General features: G+C 38.2%; 1 protein-coding gene across 6 annotated transcripts in view; it reads right to left on the bottom strand.

The window, feature by feature from the left end:
* Window positions 1-264: 264 nt before the first annotated feature.
* Axdnd1 (axonemal dynein light chain domain containing 1) overlaps window positions 265-18,696 on the bottom strand; it is an 88,607-nt gene continuing 70,175 nt past the window's right edge. For 4 of the 6 annotated variants that reach the window (XM_078022384.1, XM_078022386.1, XM_078022383.1 and 1 more), the window contains 4 exons: window positions 17,087-17,215; window positions 15,452-15,556; window positions 11,693-11,775; window positions 265-10,851 (listed from right to left, as the gene is read on the bottom strand). In XM_078022384.1, coding sequence (XP_077878510.1) covers window positions 10,626-10,851; window positions 11,693-11,775; window positions 15,452-15,556; window positions 17,087-17,215 — 543 coding nt within the window. In that variant the 3' untranslated portion in view covers window positions 265-10,625. Of the gene's footprint in view, window positions 10,852-11,692; window positions 11,776-15,451; window positions 15,557-17,086; window positions 17,216-17,348; window positions 17,498-18,696 lie in introns of those variants that run through there. The other 2 variants (XM_040278318.2, XR_005730910.2) reach the window with 2 other exon arrangements.

The following is an 18,696-nucleotide window of genomic DNA, read 5'->3' as shown; positions in this document are numbered from 1 at the left end:
GGGAATGAAGAAGGAAGGGGGGGATAGGAAGAGGAAAGAAATAGAATGAATCAGACATTACTTTCCTATGTTCATATATGAATATACAACCAGTGTAACTCCACATCATGTACAATTACAAGAATCAGAAGTTATATTCCAAGTGTGTACAAAATATCAAAATACACTCTAATGTCATGTGTATCTAAAAATAACAAAGAAAAAAGAAAAAAAGAAACTGGTACTTTCACATACCTCTCAGAAAATTAATTAAAGAGGCTAGTACACTTTTGCAGGAAGTGTTTTTAATCTGGGAAGTAAGCTAATGCACTGATCTCCACAGCCACTGCTGTGCTTTTAAAGAGAAAATGCTCTTGGGTTGTATACTGTGACTTTTCTAGTAGCTGTTGCAAAGGGAGTCCTCCAACTGAGCCATGTGTCAGCTCTTTAGCTCAGTACTATCTGGGTGTGTCAGTGATGTAGCCACTGTGAACCCCACCCAGCATACTTTGGATGCTACTTGGATTTATCTTGTTAATGGATTTAGTCCAGATTCTGGCTTTACCGTCAGGATTACTCTCTTTGCGTTGTACCTCTATAAAGAAAAAAACAATTAGAATATCATAGTAATAATATCTTATACTTACGATGGCTTTTAGCTTTAATAGCAGTTTAAAAATTCCATTCTGCCTGAGTAACTTTCATACTACGGACTAGTTGTGTGCCAAAAGTTTGACTCCACATTAGTGACTGAGATTTTGAACACATTTCCCAAAGTTTAAGTGTGATGAGTTAAATTGCTTGCACTCTAGGTCCTGGGGCAGGGGACTATGTGACTGAGAAGCAAAGAAGAGAAAGAATATTTCCTCCATCCTCTTGTACATATCTCAATTTTAATGGGAAAAAAATTCAAATAGAGTTAATCTTCAGGATCTTCCCTTTCCATTCAGCACACCTCTGCTGTCTTTCTCCAGACTTGTGAGCACAGACAGGGATGAGCACAAGAGGCCTCTAGGCATCAAGCCTGTTCTCCCTGGCATGACATGAAAAGTGGGTCCATGATTCCCCGTTTCCCAATGTGAATCCTACAGACTGGCTGCTGCTACTTCGAATGCACCTCTGGTCACTTTAGTTTACCATGTGCACTGCTTTTAGTGTCTTTCCCACATGTAATCACAGGCCCACACTGGAATCCAGGATAAACCATATTCATCTTTGTAAACTTCCCTTTCTTCACTCACAACTTACTCTACAGTGATTTGCTAATCATAAACATACAAAAAAATATATTCCTCTACTCTGTCCAGGTCTTTTCTTTACTCAACAAATCACATGCTCTTTTCTTTACCATAATAGAATGTTCCTTCCTTTACTGCACAACTTTCAAGAAAAAAGTGATTTCACTTGCACTAACTCACACAAATATAGCAGTATCAGACTGCTCCAGAGGTGTTTGAATTCTTTAAGGGCTACTTGCTAATGTTAAGAAATGTTAGACTTGGGGATTTTGGGGGAGAAACTGTTCAGGTCAACTGAACAGCTATCCTAAGCTTTGCAAAGCTTCTCATCTTTCCCTTTTGATCCCCCTGGCAATGACTTTGATTGTAGAAGAGGTAAGAGTGACAGTTTTTTTGTGTGTGTATAGGTTACTGTTTTCAGATTGGAGATAACTGCATATAGTTAACCTCTACTTAAATCACTAAAACTTCTCAATTCTGGGTTTAATTTGGTTTAGATATAAAGTGTTCCCCAAAAGCTCATGTGTGAGACAATGCAAGAATGTTCAGGGTTGTAGCTTAGTGGCAGAGGGCTTGCCTAGCAAGTGTGAGGTACTGGGTTTGATGTTAGCACCCCATAAAAATAAACAAATAAAATAAATGCATGCTGTCCATCGACAACTACAAAATTTTTAAAAAAAGAATGTTCAGAGGTGAAATTATTAGATCATGAGAGTAAATATTATAAGTGGATTAATTCACTTTTATTAACTAACTGGGGTTAATTGTAGGCAGGTAGGGTGTGGTTGAAGAAAATAGGTCACTGGGGACATGATTGGGTTTTATATGTTATCCCTGATGAATGGAGCTCACTCTCTGCTTCCTGATTGCCATGCCTGAACTACATCCTTCTGCCATGCCTGTCACCAAGATGTTCTGCCTCACTTCAGGCCCAGAGCAATGGCATTAGCTGACCACGGACTAAAGCTTTGGAACTGTGAGCCAAAATAATCCCTCTAAATCATTCTTGTCAAGTCTTTTGGTCACATTGAGTAAAGCTGACTAAAACAAATTAACCCTCAAGATATTTATGAAAATGGGCAAAACCCAAGTCCTTCATTCCATATTAAGGTAACCTCTCCAGTTTAACTTGAAAATTTTTTGTATGGTTTGCATGCTTATATTTTTAAATCTGGAAAAGGTCTAGTTTTAAAATTATTGGGATTAAAGCTTCATCCAGAATTTGAGAGGATGAAACTTTAAATTCATGAAAATTATCTCACATATATTCAAGACCTAAAACTAAAGGATTGTTACACTTAGAATAAATAACATTTTGATCAGTTCAGAGTTGAAAGGAGAAGAGAAATAAGTTGAAACTCTTTCTTCAAACACTGTTAGTGAATCTGTGCCCAGGGCTGGGAATGGTGAGGGTTGGCTAACTTCATTGCTTTTGCAGGGGGTGAGGCAGGGGTGACAGCAGAGAAGAGGAGTAGATACTTTCCCAGTACCATCTCTTGTACCAGGAGTTGTCCTGGAAACAGAACACAGGGTGGAGATAAAAGCAAAAATGAAACAGTCTCCAGCAGCAAAGACTCTGAGAATTTCTTGTGGGCAGATTACTGTTACACATAGAGATAAGAAATGAAAAGTCAAATTCCTCTTCCTGAAGAATTAAATTTTTGAATAACAGAAAATCCAACAAGTACCAAAACATAAAGACAAAATTCTCCATAAATCTCTATCATCCAGACACAATGTCTATCAGTATTTGGTCATATTTATTTCTGGTCTTCTAATCTTAACAAAAGTCATATCCTATTTCTTGCATTTCATATTTAACATAAAAATTTCCCTTGTTACTAAACCCTCCTGTAAATACCATTTTAATAGTTGCATATTCAAGTATATTGAGATAGCATGATTTATTTAAAATTTCTTCCATGAGTGAAAAGGTGGATTGTTTCTATTTTTCCTATTATATACATTAATATACCAAACACCAGAGCAGAGCCGCCGCCCGCGCCTGCAAGGTAGGCAGACCTGCGACCAACCGGCGGATCAGGCCCAGTGGCCTGCCGGCATGGTAGACACGTCACCCCAATTGGAGTAGGGGCAGAGCAGAGCCTTCGCCTGTTGAGAGCCACAGCCAAAGGGGCCCCAGCAAACTTCCAGCTGCCGGCTGATGATCCAGCTGCCAGCAAACTTCCAGTTGCCGGCTGATGATTGGCTCACAGCGGCCCCAGCAACATCTAGCTGATTGGCTCCTCCACGGAGCTGCTCATTGGGTGACTTCTTTGGCTCTGCCCACGCAACCCAGCCAATCGGCCTCAAGAGCAGGAGGAGTGTGGGAGGTTGAGAGGCTGGTGTGTGGGGGAGAGGCTTGTGGAAGCCGGTGGTGGCAGTTGGGCTCTGAGGGTTTTTTCCCTGAGGAGCTGTTTTGTTTGACATTTGTAGTTCTAAAAATAAAGTTAGTTTCTTTTTGACAAGTGGCTCCTGATTTGTGCCAAGCCAGACTTCGGCATTCGCCCATGCCCAGAACAGGCCCAGTGGCCCGACGGCGTGGTATTCATGACACCCCAATTGGAGTAGGGGCAGAGAAGAGCCGCCACCCACGCCCGCAAGGTAGGCAGACCTGCGACCCACCGGAGGAACAGGCCCAGCGGCCTGCCAGCATGGTAGACACGTCACCCCAATTGGAGTAGGGGCAGAGCAGAGCCGCCGCCTGCGCCCAGAACAGGCCCAGTGACCCACTGGCGTGGTAGACACGTCATACCAATTGGAGGAGGGGCAGAGCAGAGCCTCCACCCGCGCCTGCAAGGTAGGCAGACTTGTGACCGACCGGCAGAACAGACCCAGCGGCCCGTCAGCATGGTAGACAGATCACCCCAATTGGAGGAGGAGCACAGCCACCGCCCACCCCTACAAGGGAGACTCTTCAACTATACAAGAGCAATATAAATATATAGAGGGAAAATTTCAAAAACACAACAGTTTCACCAAGCAGAAAGAAACGCGAGCACTATGAAAAGACAAGGAAAGAAAGAACTATAAGCAATGCAGGTCAACTCAACTTTAGAAGAGGTAATAGCTGCAGCAGATGGAATGTCAGATAAAGAATTTAGGATATACATGCTTCAGATGATCTGGAGTCTCAAGGAAGACATTAGACAGCAAAATCAGACAATGAAAGATCACTTCAACAATGAATTACATAAACAAATCCAGGAAGCAAAAGATCAACTATACAGGGAGATAGAGGTTATAAAAAACAAACAGAAATCCTAGAAATGCAGGAAGCAATAAACCAACTTAAAAACTCAATTGAGAAAACTACCAGCAGAGTAGAACACTTAGAAGATAGAATATCAGACAATGAAGACAAAGTGTTTCAACTTGAAAAGAACACAGACAGCTCAGCAAGACTGTTAAGAAACCATAAGCAGAACATCCAAGAAATATGGGATAACATAAAGAGACCAAACTTAAGAGTCATTGGGATACAGGAAGGTATAGAGGTCCAAACCAAAGGAATGAGCAATCTATTCAATGAAATAATACGAGAAAACTTCCCAGACTTGAAGAATGAGACAGAATCCCAAATCCTAGAAGCCTACAGGACGCCGAATGTGCAAAATCATAAGAGATCCACACCTAGACACGTTATAATGAAGATGCCCAACATACAGAATAAGGAGAGAATTTTAAAAGCTACAAGAGAAAGGATGCAGATTACATTTAGGGGTAAACCAATCAGGATAACATCAGATCTTTCAACACAGACTCTGAAAGCTAGAAGATCTGGAATAACATATTTCAAACACTGAAGGAAAATGGGTTCCAACCAAGAATCGTGTATCTAGCAAAATTAAGCTTCAGGATGGAAGACGAAATTAAAACCTTCCACGATAAACAAAAGTTAAAAGAATTTTCAGCTAGAAAACCATCTCTTCAAAACATCCTCAGCAAAACATTACAGGAAGAGGAAATGGAAAATAACAATGAAAACCAACAGTGGGAGGTAGGACAGTAAAGGGGGGGAAAATAATCAAAGAGGAAAACAAATCAGGTTTAGTAACATTAATAAACAAATATGGCTGGAAGAACAATCCATATCTCAATAATAACCCTAAATGTTAATGGCTTAAACTCACCAATTAAGAGACCCAGGCTAGTAGAATGGATCACAAAACAAGACCCAACAATATGCTGCCTACAGGAGACGCATTTGATAGGAAAAGACATACATAGCCTGAAGATGAAAGGTTGGGAAAAATCATATCACTCATATGGACTTTGGAAACAAGCAGGAGTGTCCATACTCATATCAAATAAAATAGATTTCAAGCCAAAGTTAATCAAAAGGGATAAAGTGGGACACTACATACTGCTCAAGGGAACCATACACCAACAAGACATAACAATCATAAATATATATGCCCCAAACAATGGTGCAGCTATGTTCATCAAACAAACTCTTCTCAAGTTCAAGAGTCTAATAGACCACCATACAATAATCATGGGAGACTTCAACACACCTCTCTCACCACTGGACAGATCTTCCAAACAAAGGAAGTTGAATAAGGAAACTATAGAACTCAATAACACAATTAATAACCTAGACTTAACTGACATATATAGAATATACCACCCAACATCAAACAGTTACACTTTTTTCTCAGCAGCACGTGGATCCTTCTCAAAAGTAGATCATATATTATGTCACAGGGCAACTCTTAGACAATATAAAGGAGTAGAGATAATACCATGCATCTTATCTGATCATAATGGAATGAAACTGAAAATCAACGATAAAAGAAGGAAGGAAAAATCATGCATCACTTGGAGAATGAACAATAGGTTACTGAATGATCAATGGGTTATAGAAGACATCAAGGAGGAAATTAAAAAATTCTTAGAGATAAATGAAAACACAGACACAACATATCGGAATCTATGGGACACATTGAAAGCAGTTCTAAGAGGAAAATTCATTGCTTGGAGATCATTCCTTAAAAAAAGAAAAAAACCAACAAATAAATGATCTCATACTTCATCTCAAAATCCTAGAAAAAGAAGAGCAAAACAACAGTAAAAGAAGTAGAAGGCAAGAAATAATTAAAATCAGAGCTGAAATTAATGAAATTGAAACAAAAGAAATAATTGAAAAAATTGACAAAACTAAAAGTTGGTTCTTTGAAAAAATAAATAATATTGACAGACCCTTAACCATGCTAACAAAGAGAAGAGAGAGAACTCAAATTACTAGCATATGGGATGAAAAAGGCAAATTCACAACAGACACTTCAGAAATACAGAAGATAATCAGAAATTATTTTGAATCCTTATACTCTAATAAAATAGAAGATAGTGAAGGCATCGAGAAATTTCTTAAGTCATATGATCTGCCCAGATTGAGTCAGGAGGATATAGACAACCTAAACAGACCAATATCAATTGAGGAAATAGAAGAAACCATCAAAAGACTACCAACTAAGAAAAGCCCAGGACCGGATGGGTATACAGCAGAGTTTTACAAAACCTTTAAAGAGGAACTAATACCAATACTTTTTAAGCTATTTCAGGAAATAGAAAAAAAGAGAGAACTTCCAAATTCATTCTATGAGGCCAACATCACTCTGATGCCTAAACCAGACAAAGACACTTCAAAGAAAGAAAACTACAGACCAATATCTCTAATGAACCTAGATGCAAAAATCCTCAATAAAATTCTGGCGAATCGGATTAAAAAACATATCAAAAAAATTGTACACCATGATCAAGTAGGATTCATCCCTGGGATGCAAGGCTGGTTCAATATATGGAAATCAATAAATGTTATTCACCACATCAATAGACTTAAAAATAAGAACCATATAATCATCTCGATAGATGCAGAAAAAGCATTCGACAAAGTACATCATCCCTTTATGTTCAAAACTCTAGAAAAACTAGGGATAACAGGAACATACCTCAACATTGTAAAAGCAATTTATGCTAAGCCTCAGGCTAGCATCATTCTGAATGGAGAAAAATTGAAGGCATTCCCTCTAAAATCTGGAACAAGACAGGGATGCCCTCTCTCACCACTTCTGTTCAATATAGTTCTCGAAACACTGGCCAGAGCAATTAGACAGACATAAGAAATTAAAGGCATAAAAATAGGAAAAGAAGAACTTAAATTATCACTATTTGCACATGACATGATTCTATACCTAGCAGACCCAAAAGGGTCTACAAAGAAACTATTAGAGCTAATAAATGAATTCAGCAAAGTGGCAGGATATAAAATCAACACGCATAAATCAAAGGCATTCCTGTATATCAGCGACAAATCCTCTGAAATGGAAATGAAGACAACCACTCCATTCACAATATCCTCAAAAAAAAAAATTAAATACTTGGGAATCAACCTAACAAAAGAGGTGAAAGACTTATACAATGATAACTACAGAACCCTAAAGAGGGAAATAGAAGAAGATCTTAGAAGATGGAAAAATATACCCTGTTCATGGATAGGCAGAACTAACATCATCAAAATGGCGATATTACCAAAAGTTCTCTATAGGTTTAATGCAATGCCAATCAAAATCCCAACGGCATTTCTTGTAGAAATAGAGAAAGTAATCATGAAATTCATATGGAAAAATAAAAGACCCAGAATAGCAAAAACAATGCTAAGCAGGAAGTGTGAATCAGATGGTATAGCGATACCAGACTTCAAACTATACTACAGAGCAATAGTAACAAAAACAGCATGGTACTGGTACCAAAACAGGCGGGTGGACCAATGGTACAGAATAGAGGACACAGAAACCAATCCACAAAACTACAACTATCTTATATTTGATAAAGGGGCTAAAAGCATGCAATGGAGGAAGGATAGCATCTTCAACAAATGGTGCTGGGAAAACTGGAAATCCATATGCAACAAAATGAAACGGAATCCCTTTTTCTCGCCATGCACAAAAGTTAACTCAAAATGGATCAAGGAGCTTGATATCAAATCAGAGACATGACATCTGATACAAGAAAAAGTTGGCTATGATCTACATACTGTGGGGTCAGGCTCCAAATTCCTCAATAGGACACCCATAGCACAAGAGTTAATAACAAGAATCAACAAAAATTACTCAAACTAAAAAGTTTTTTCTCAGCAAAAGAAACAACAAGAGAGGTAAATAGGGAGCCTATATCCTGGGAACAAATTTTTACTCCTCACACTTCAGATAGAGCCCTAATATCCAGAGTATACAAAGAACTCAAAAAATTAGACAATAAGATAACAAATAACCCAATCAACAAATGGGCCAAAGACCTGAACAGAGGAGGGCATACAATCAATCAACAAGTACATGGAAAAATGCTCATCATCTCTAGCAGTCAGAGAAATGCAAATCAAAACCACCCTAAGATACCATCTCACTCCAGTAAGATTGGCAGCCATTATGAAGTCAAATAATAACAAGTGCTGGCGAGGATGTGGGGAAAAGGGTACACTTGTACATTGTTGGTGGGACTGCAAATTGGTGCAGCCAATTTGGAAAGCAGTATGGAGATTTCTTGGAAAGCTGGGAATGGATCCACCATTTGACCCAGCTATTCCCCTTCTCGGTCTATTCCCTAAAGACCTAAAAAGACCGTGCTACAGGGACACTGCTACATCGATGTTCATAGCAGCACAATTCACAATAGCAAGACTGTGGAAGCAACCTAGATGCCCTTCAATAGTCGAATGGATAAAAAAAATGTGGCATTTATACACAATGGAGTATTACTCTGCATTAAAAAATGACAAAATCATAGAATTTGGAGGGAAATGGATGGCATTAGAGCAGATTATGCTAAGTGAAGCCAGCCAAGCCCTAAAAAACAAATGCCAAATGTCTTCTTTGATATAAGGAGAGTAACTAAGAACAGAGTAGGGACAAAGAGCATAAGAAGAAGATTAACATTAAACAGGGATGAGAAGTGGGAGGGAAAGGGGGAGAGAGGGGAAATTGCATGGAAATGGAAGGAGACCCTCAGGGTTATACAAATTACATACAAGAGGAAGTGAGGGGAAAGGGAAAAATAATACAAGGGGGAGAAATGAATTACAGTAGAGGGGTTAGAGAGAGAAGAGAGGAGGGGAGGGGAGGGGAGGGGGGATAGTATAGGATAGGAAAGGCAGCATAATACAACAGACACTAGTATGGCAATATGTAAATCAATGGAAGTGTAACTGATGTGATTCTGCAATCTGTATATGGGGTAAAAATGGGAGTTCATAACCCACTTGAATCAAAGTGTGAAATATGATATATCAAGAACTATGTAATGTTTTGAACAACCAACAATAAAAAAAATAAAATAAAATAAACAAAAAAATATATACCAAACCCCTCTGCACATTAAACTTTTTGCTATATTGAAGATTTTTTGGTTGTGGTGGCGGGGCAGCCCTGGAACTGTTCCTGCTAGGTAAACACACTACCAGCCCCCAGGATCAGGATGATGATGATGGTGGTGATGGTGATGATGATGATAATGATGATTGAGATTCGGTCTTACTATGTTTCCCAGGTTGATCTCAAACTCAGGGGCTCAAAGGATCCTCACCTCAGCCTCCCAAAAGTGGGACTATAGGCACATGTCACCACAGCAGCTATTTCTTTAGGCAAGATTTTCAAGAGTGACATTGTAAGTAGAATATATGCATGTTTTAAGGAATACCCATACCTACTCTCAAATTATATTTATTTTTATTTTTTTGGCAGGCCTCGTGCATACTAGTCAAGCACTCTTCCACTGAGCTACATCCCCAGTCTCAAATTATATTCCAAAAAATTGATGAAATTATGCTAAGTACATACATGAATATAACACAGTGAATTTCATTTTTATGTATATCTATAAAGTACCACTTTAACAATCAATAGGTAAACAGAAAAAAGACCAGTGGAATAGAGGACAGGGAACAAGGGGAGGGATAAAGAATAGAGAGGACTGAAATAGAGCAAATTATATTCTAGGAATGTATGATTATGTCAAAATGTATCCCACTATTATGTATATCTCTTATAATATTTAAAACACTAATAAGAACATTATAAAACAATTATGCTCTTACTTATGATAAACAGTTTTATTTCACTTAAAGAAACTTTTGCCAGTTTTTTAAGTAAAAGTTGTATTTCATGTTTATTTGTCCACTACCTCTAGTTACTTGGTTTTCTTTACGTGAATTGTCCAATAAGCTAGTGAAATATATGTGTAAGCCTATCAGAAGCATAGATTAGTGGATCAGCACTAAAGATATGCTACTCTTTTAAAATATTTGTGGCACAATCTTGTTTTCTTTCATAAATACAATCTAAATAAAGCAAAACGAGAAAGAAAATCTCACCTTTCTTTAGAGGTTTTGAGCAAATTTCTATTGGCCTAAATTTATTCTTCCTCCTCCTCACCCTCCTGCTTTTGTTTTTCCACCACTTTAACTTTCTCTTCTTTTCCTCTTTCATATTTTTCTTGTTTGTCTTCTGATTCCTTTCTAATCTTGATAATTTCTTCTAGTTCCCCTTCCAGATCTTTATTTTTTATGAGGGTGTAATGAAGCTTCTCATATACTTCATCAAATTTCTCTTCTGCCTGTCTGGCTCTGCTTTCAACCTCTCTGTTGTACAATGTCCAAAGAAACACAACAAAATAAAAAGTGTTGAAAAGGGATAAAAACTGATCATGTGAAAAGGGCAGTGGGGTTAGATGAACATGTCCCCAAGGGTGCAAATACAGGAAGCAGGAACATGAATGATTAACCAAGAATTCAGGGCCTTGGAGCTACTATGGCCTAATATTAGAGTTGAATCATGCTGTGATTTAAGAATATAACATACTTATTATTCTTTAGCAAAATCTGACTTTTAGGTATTTGAAATTATCTATCAATAGTCAGGAAACTCACTTTCAGTAATTAACTTGGACTTCATATTGATGTGATCCAACAAACTAAATCTAACAGCATCCCTTCTTTTCTTGCACCTCTAAAACCAGATTTTATAACTACAACAACAAAAACCAGTTTGAGATGTGCCTCTTATTAGGGCACATGTTATATATCTATATGGCCTGCTCTTCTGTTGGCATCCTTGGATATCTTAACTACATTACCCTTCCTCTTTAGGCTATGTAACATTCTCTCTTAAGTACAATAATTTCTCCCAGTTCCATTTATTTCCTTAAGTCATCTCTTAGAAACATACTGACCCTCCTAACTCCCTACACACAGATGCACATGTGAGCACATACATACACTTTGACTCCTCCTACCTGCACTGTGGTTGAGGCTAAATGTTCCTTCCAGAGCACTACAGTTTATTGCCTCTAGCAGAAGATTTGGAGATACTCACCACACTAGTAAGAATAAAGTAGGCAAGACAGCCAAAGGTAAGCCAAGAAATGTAGATTTTTCAGATAATCCCCTGGTGAGTGGCTTTCATTTTCTGCCTTATACTTACTTTAATTTCTCCTGCATATGTTCAATTACAGCCAATACTTCAACATGCTTTTGAGCCAATGTACCTTGCTCAGCTTCTTCTTTCTGACAAAGAAAATACATGATATGAAGGAAATGAAAGTCCCAAAAGTTAATACTCTACTTCTTTAGGTATCTGAAATCAAGCCTTCCAGAATGTTCTTTTTCTACTCCTCATATTTGTCCAGTAGATTATTACACATGTTATTAACACTAAAAAATAACAAGGATACCTGTGACCAAACAGACAGCAGCTTCCAAATTATTCATACTACAGTGGGCATAAATTTCACTATGAGTTACAAGAGGCAGGAAACACAATAAGAACAAAAAGAGAGGAACAAGGATTTAAAAAATAAGAAGGGCAAACATGTTTTTGTAATAGATCAAATTAAAGATCAAGGAAATTAACTATATTTTATTATTAATAATTTACTTCATGAGGCACATAATGTTGAAAAATCCAATAAGATCTTTAAAAAATTTTAGTTATAGAGGGACACAATACCTTTATTATTTTTATGTGGTGCTGAGGATCAAACCCAGTGCTTCACACATGCAAGCCGTGAACTCTACCACTTAAAGCTACAACCCCAGCCCCCCAATAATATTTTTTTAAATTCCTACTAGAGAACATCATAAAAATCACTTAAAGGTATAAAATTTTTGTCAGGGAAAGGAAAAAAATAACTTCTATATTTTGAATCTAGATATATTCTTGAAAACAAAGTAACAGGAACGTGAAAGAGGTAATTAGAGGCAAAAAATATAAGCATATTTCCAAATGAATATTCTATTTCCCCAGAAGTATGAGCTTTTAAAAACCTACCTGCTTTTTTTTTCCAATCAGAGGGAAATAAAAGGAAAACCCCACATAACAGCTGAAATGGGAGTTTTAAGTGTGTAGCCAGACGGCCACAAAATAGGGTCCTATGGGACCAAGCAAAGCCCTGTTGGGGCCTCATCCTCACGTGTGTGACTGTGCTGCTGTACTACCTTTCACTAAAACCTGAGGAATAAAAATGTATGGATTGTTTTCATTTGTAGTCTAATATTGCACTCTCTTCTTTTGTTTTCCATTCCAAGTTTTCTAAGGAATCTCTATACTGCCTTCCCGAGTGGTTGCACCAATCTGCAGCCCCATCAGCAATGTTATGAATGAACCTTATCCCCACATCCTTGCCAACATTTATTGTTACCTATATTCTTGAAAATTGCCATTATGACTGGAGTGAGATGGACTCTCAGTGTAGCTTGCATTGCTAGAGATGTTGGACGTTTTTTCATATATTTGTTGACACTTCTGTGAAGTGTCTACTCAGTTCCTTTGCCCATTTCTTGGATTATTTGGTGTTTGGTGTTAAGTTTTTTGAGTTCTTTGTATACCCTGGAAATTAATGGTCTATCTGAGGTGCAAGTGGTAAAGATTTCCTCCCATTCTGCAGACTCTCTCTTCACACTCTTGATTGTTTCCTTGGCTGTGAAGAAGCTTTTTAGTTTGATACCATCCCCTTTATTGGTTCCTGATTTTACTTCTTGCACTTTAGGAGTCTAGGTTGAGGAACTTGGTTCCAAAGCTGACATGATGGAGATTTGGGCCTATATTTTCTAAATGTAGGCACAGAGTCTCGGTCTGATGCTAGGTCCTTGATCCACTTTGAATTGAGTTTTGTGCAGTGTGAGAGATAGGGGTTCAATTTCATTCTACTACATATGGATTTCCAGTTTTCCCAGCACCATTTTCAGGCCTTCTTTTCTACAATGTATATTTATGGTGCCCTTGTCTAGCATGAGATAACTGTATTGATGTGGGCATGTCTCTGCATCTTCTAATCTGTTTCACTGGTCTTCATATCAGCTTTGGTGCCATTTTTGTACTATAGCTCTTTAATATAAGATCTGGCATTATAGTGCCTCCTGCTTCACTTTTATTGCTAAGGATTGCTTTGGCTATTTTGAGTCTCATATTTTTCTCAATGAATTTCATGACTTTTTTTTCTATTCCTGTCAAGAATGTCATTGGAATTTTAATAGGAATTACATTAAATCTGTATCATGCTTTTGGGAGTATGATCATTTTAATATTAATTCTGCCTACTCAAAAATATGGGAAATCTTTTCTTCTTCTAAGGTTGTCTATAATTTCTTTCTTTAGTGTTCTGTAGTTTTTATTGTAGAGGTCTTTTACCTCTTTTGTTAGATTGATTCCAAAGTATTTTTTGGTCTTCTAGATGTAGGATCATGTCGCCAGCAAACAGCAATAGTTTGAGCTATTCTTTTCCTACTTATATCCCTTAAATTTCTTTCTTTTGCTTAATTGCTCTGGCTAGAGTTTCAAGGACTATGTTGAATGGAAATGGTGAAAGAGGGTGTCCCTGTCTTGTTCTAGATTTTAGAGGGAATACTTTCAGTTTTTCTCCATTTATAATGATGATAGCCTTGGGTTTAACTTTTACAATGTTGAGGTATATTCCTACTATCTCTAGTTTTCCTAGTGTTTTGAATATGAATGGATGCTAAATTTTGTCAAATGCTTTTTTCTCCATCTGTTGAGGTAATCATGTGATTCTTTAAGTCTATTAAATTGCATTTATTGATTCACATATGTTGAACTAGTTTGCATCCCTGGAATGAAAAATAGCCACATCACATGCTGCTGGTTGAGGCTGATAAATGACAGCACAGTAGTTTTCCCTTATCATGGGGGATATACTTTCCAAGATTCCCAGATGATACTTGAAACTGCAGATATTATGTGCTATTCAGCTTTGTATCACTGTGACAAAATATCTGAGATACACAACTTTTAAAAGGAGGAAAGATTTATTTTGGTTTATGATTGCAGAAGTTTCAGTTCATGGTCATTCGGTCCTGCTGCCTTTGGTTAGGGTGAAGCAGAACATCATAGTTGGGGGTACATGTGGAGTAAAGCTACTTACCTCATGATAGCCAAGAAGCAAAGAGAAAGAGGAAGAGTCAATATCCCAAAATCTCCCTCAAGGGCATGTCCGCAATGATTTAACTTCCTAACCATCAGGTCCTACCTCCTAAAAGATCTCCCACCTCCTCAGAGTGCCATCAGATGGAGATCAGGTCTTCAACACATCTGAACCATAATAGTGCCTGTCCTTATATATAAACACCATGCTTCTGTGACAGTCAATCTAATAACTAGGGCATCTACTGAAGCAGGTGGCACATAAGTACAGACATGCAGAACAAAGGGGGTAACTGTCATCCTGGTCAGCACAGAGCAGGATGGTATGAAACTTCATCATATTATTCAAAATGATGTGTAGCTTAAAACTATGAATTGTTTATTTCTGGAATTTTCCAAGTAATATTTTCAGACTGTGGTTGACCATGGTATAACTGATGAAAGTGAAATTACTTTATTATTTTCCAAATAAATTACCCAGGAAGGGGCAGAAAAATAGGGGGAAAAATGACAGAAAAAAAATAAAATCTGCTAAATGACTATGTCTAAAAATCAAATATTGACCAGGAGATTGACAAAATAAAAGAATGAAATTCTGATATTAAAATGAGGCTTAAAGATGAGAATGAGAAAAGATAAAGAAATGAGAGTTTTTCAGGGATGATGCTAGAAGAAAAAGAAAATCTATGTAATACCTTACTTAGGAGTGCCTGATCCTCCTAGAGGACTAAAAGCTATGCAACATTCACATCATTTTCACACACTGTTAGTTTAAAGTGTCCTAGTTGGGTTTTAGATACATACCCAGGAAGCCAATACATATTCTCCTGATAGAGGTTTGGAATAAACATTTTCATCTTCCTCAATATATCGAATGACTTCTTCCTTCTCTGTAGATGTTGAAGGGATCTGGATTACAGAAACACCAAGGACCTGTTAACCAGCAGGTGTATGACATATGGCAAGTCAAGTTACCTGGAGCCAGGTCTGAAGCTTTAATTTTCCATTTTCTTAAACATTCAGCAAGCATTTTGAAAATGTCACACAGTAAACACTGACAAATTGCTAGGGAAGAAGGGGTGGGGACAAGGGGAAATCCCAACAGGAAAAACAGAGGATTTCCTCCAGGCCTCAGGAACTCACAGTATAGCAGTGAAGACAGATTACTGTTAGCATAAAAGTGTGTCCCAAAGGCTGTGTGTGCCCAGGAAAAGGAGCTTGCACTCTGTCCAGAAACTCTGCCCAGAAGTGTTCACTGGGAAAATGACATTTGGAGGCTGAACAGATGCTTATAAAACAGAAAAAGTCCTGAACTAAGTCCACAGGCAATGATAATATTAATAAAAATATAATAATTATTATATAATTATAAAATAATATTATTCATAATAATAATAGCTATTATTATGATGCTGTAAACAAAGGGAAAAGTACTGGCCTTCTATGTGCCAAGAACTTTACCAGAAATAACAGAAACTGCTGGTCAAAAGAGACTTAGTTACTATACAATATTTTTGTTCTGTCTTGTCCTTAGGTGAGTAAAAGGCCCAGGACAAGGTCTGGAGTCATGGCCACGTTAAAACTATATGCAGAGGATATTAGGGAAGTAAATCAAGGCACTGGAGACAGTGTTGGGCAGTTATGAGTTATGTAAGCTGAAGACAGTAGCAGTTAGTCTGGAATCCGCAAGTGCTCTTCTGCCAGGCTCATCTAGGTTTGAACGTTTGTTCTGCCACTAAAGCTAAATGGTTTAGGGTAATACAGTCAACCTATCAGAGCTTTAATTTTCCTATCTATAAATGAGCATAATGTTATACGTATCTTCATGTTGTTTTGTATAGGTAAGAATGTGCAGAGTTCATGATGGGAACTCAATAATTGGTAGTTACAATTGTGTTTTTATTATATTAATACAAATGCCCACGAAGGGATTTTATAACTACAAATGCATCAGCAGGGGTAGAGACTAGGACGGGGAGAAATATGGGGCTGGGACAGGAGAAAGGTAAAAGCAGACTGGGGTTGGAGCTGAATCAGTGGAGATATGGAATTTAAACTGCTATTTGAAAAATCTGGCAATGAAGGACAAAGAAACAGCACCAGGGTAAGAGGTTGTTCATTCAGTTAGTAGGACAGGGATGAGTGCAGTTAATGGACAAAGGCTGGATTTAGAAAGGAAAACAGAGTGACACAGGGTAATTGTGTCTGTGGGTGTGGCTAGATCTATGAGGAAAAAAAGGAAGAAGTCACTCCAGAGGGTCTACTTCTACTTTCCATGGGGCTTATGTCTGTTTCTTAAAAAGATGAAGGAAATAATCTTAACCTATATGCTTACCAGACTGGTTTTGAACTTGGGGGTTCAAACAACTCTTCTGCCTCAGTCTCCCTAGCAGCTGGGACTATAGGTACCCACTACTACTCCCCAGCAAATAATCATACCTCTTGTGCTTTCTCTTCTTCCTCTTCCACTCTCTCCTGAGATTCCTTAGTCTCTTCACTTTCTTTTTCATCCTCTTTAGAAGGCTTATCTATATCTATTTCAGGTTCAATGAAGTCTTTTCTAACTTCCTGTGTGATGACACAATATTATAATCAAGGCTTACTGTCTGTCATTATTTATTCATACATCTTAATTGAGTGCTAATTCTGCAACTGGGTAATGAGCCCTTGGTAAGAACACAAAAGTTGGTAAGAAAGGTACCTGCTTTAAAGAAGCTTACAATTTTGTGGACAACAAATCCTATAGATGTCCATAGTCATGCAGTAGGGAGCACCTAATGCAGACCAAGTGAAAGAGAAGGTTGGTCAAGCAGGTTTCCTGGAGGAGATGTCTGAGTTTTTTCTTGTAGCCTAAGAAAAGGAAGGAAGAAAGCACAAAGAGGTTCTGGGCAGAGGATTTTGTATGTAAATAACTGGTTTGAAAATAAAAGTAGTTCAACTGAATAGAATATTTGAGGTAAGTAAGAAGACAAGAACAATCATAGAGGACAGGCTAGACGGTCATGCCATGGAAACTGAATTTTACCCTGAAAGTAATGAGGCAGGAAAAAGGAAAGAAAGAAAAAAGGAAAAGAGGAAGAGAATGAAAGTGAAGGGAGAAGAAAAAGACAGAAAGCAGGAATGAACACCAGAGGTTGCAGGGATGAAGAGGAAGAGCACTCAAGATGTTTAAGAGGTAACTCTTGTGATTGACAAGATGGACATAGGATGGGGAGCTGGGGTTGTGCCTCAGAGGTAGAGCACTCACCTTGCATGTGCGAGGCCCTGGGTTGGATCCTCAGCATCATATAAAATTAAATAAATAAAATAAAGGTACTGTGTCCAACTGTGGGAGGCCACTCTGGATGATTCGTGTTTTCCCCACCCCCGGAGAGGCTTTGACCGTCACTACATTTCGTAGTGACCTGGACATTGCCGGGGTTCTGGAAGTTGAGGACGTGCCTTCACAGGTAGGTGTGTAGCCCTGCAGCTCCTTGGGTCGAATTACACTCGCCTGTCCTTTGACCCGGCCCCTCCTGACCTTTTTTGGATGGAACTTTCTAAGAACAAGGGTCCCCCCAATTAAAGCCCATTTCCAGACATGCTTGCTCTCTCTCGCCAGCCTCTTGTGACTTTTCCTGGCTCTCTCATATGGGGAGCTTGAGGCTGAGATCAGAGGAGCCATCCTGAAGCTTGTTTAAAGGTAAAGTGTGTGTCTGTGTTTTATTTGGTGTCCCTGGAAATTCACAGGAGCGACCTGAAGATTAGCTGCCCTTGCAGGTCAGGGGCAGCATCCAACTACAACTAAAAAATATTTTTTATAAAAAGATGGACATTGGATGATTAGGGAAAAGGTGCATCTTGAATGACACATGGTTTATAATTTAGGCCACTGGATAGATGATGATGCCATTCAGAGATAATGAACAAAGATGGATAAACAGGTTTGGAGAGGGACGAGTTCAGGTTAGGCTATATGAGTCTGAGGTATTGCTGAGATATCTGAGTTTATATATCCAGTAAATATCTGAAAATATGGAGGGATTTGAGCTAAAGATAGATATTTGACA

Source organism: Ictidomys tridecemlineatus, chromosome 10 (assembly GCF_052094955.1).
Source record: "Ictidomys tridecemlineatus isolate mIctTri1 chromosome 10, mIctTri1.hap1, whole genome shotgun sequence".
Classification (NCBI taxonomy): Eukaryota; Metazoa; Chordata; class Mammalia; order Rodentia; family Sciuridae; genus Ictidomys; species Ictidomys tridecemlineatus.
Note: the sequence above shows the minus strand (reverse complement) of the source record. Positions and strands in the feature narration are given on the sequence as shown.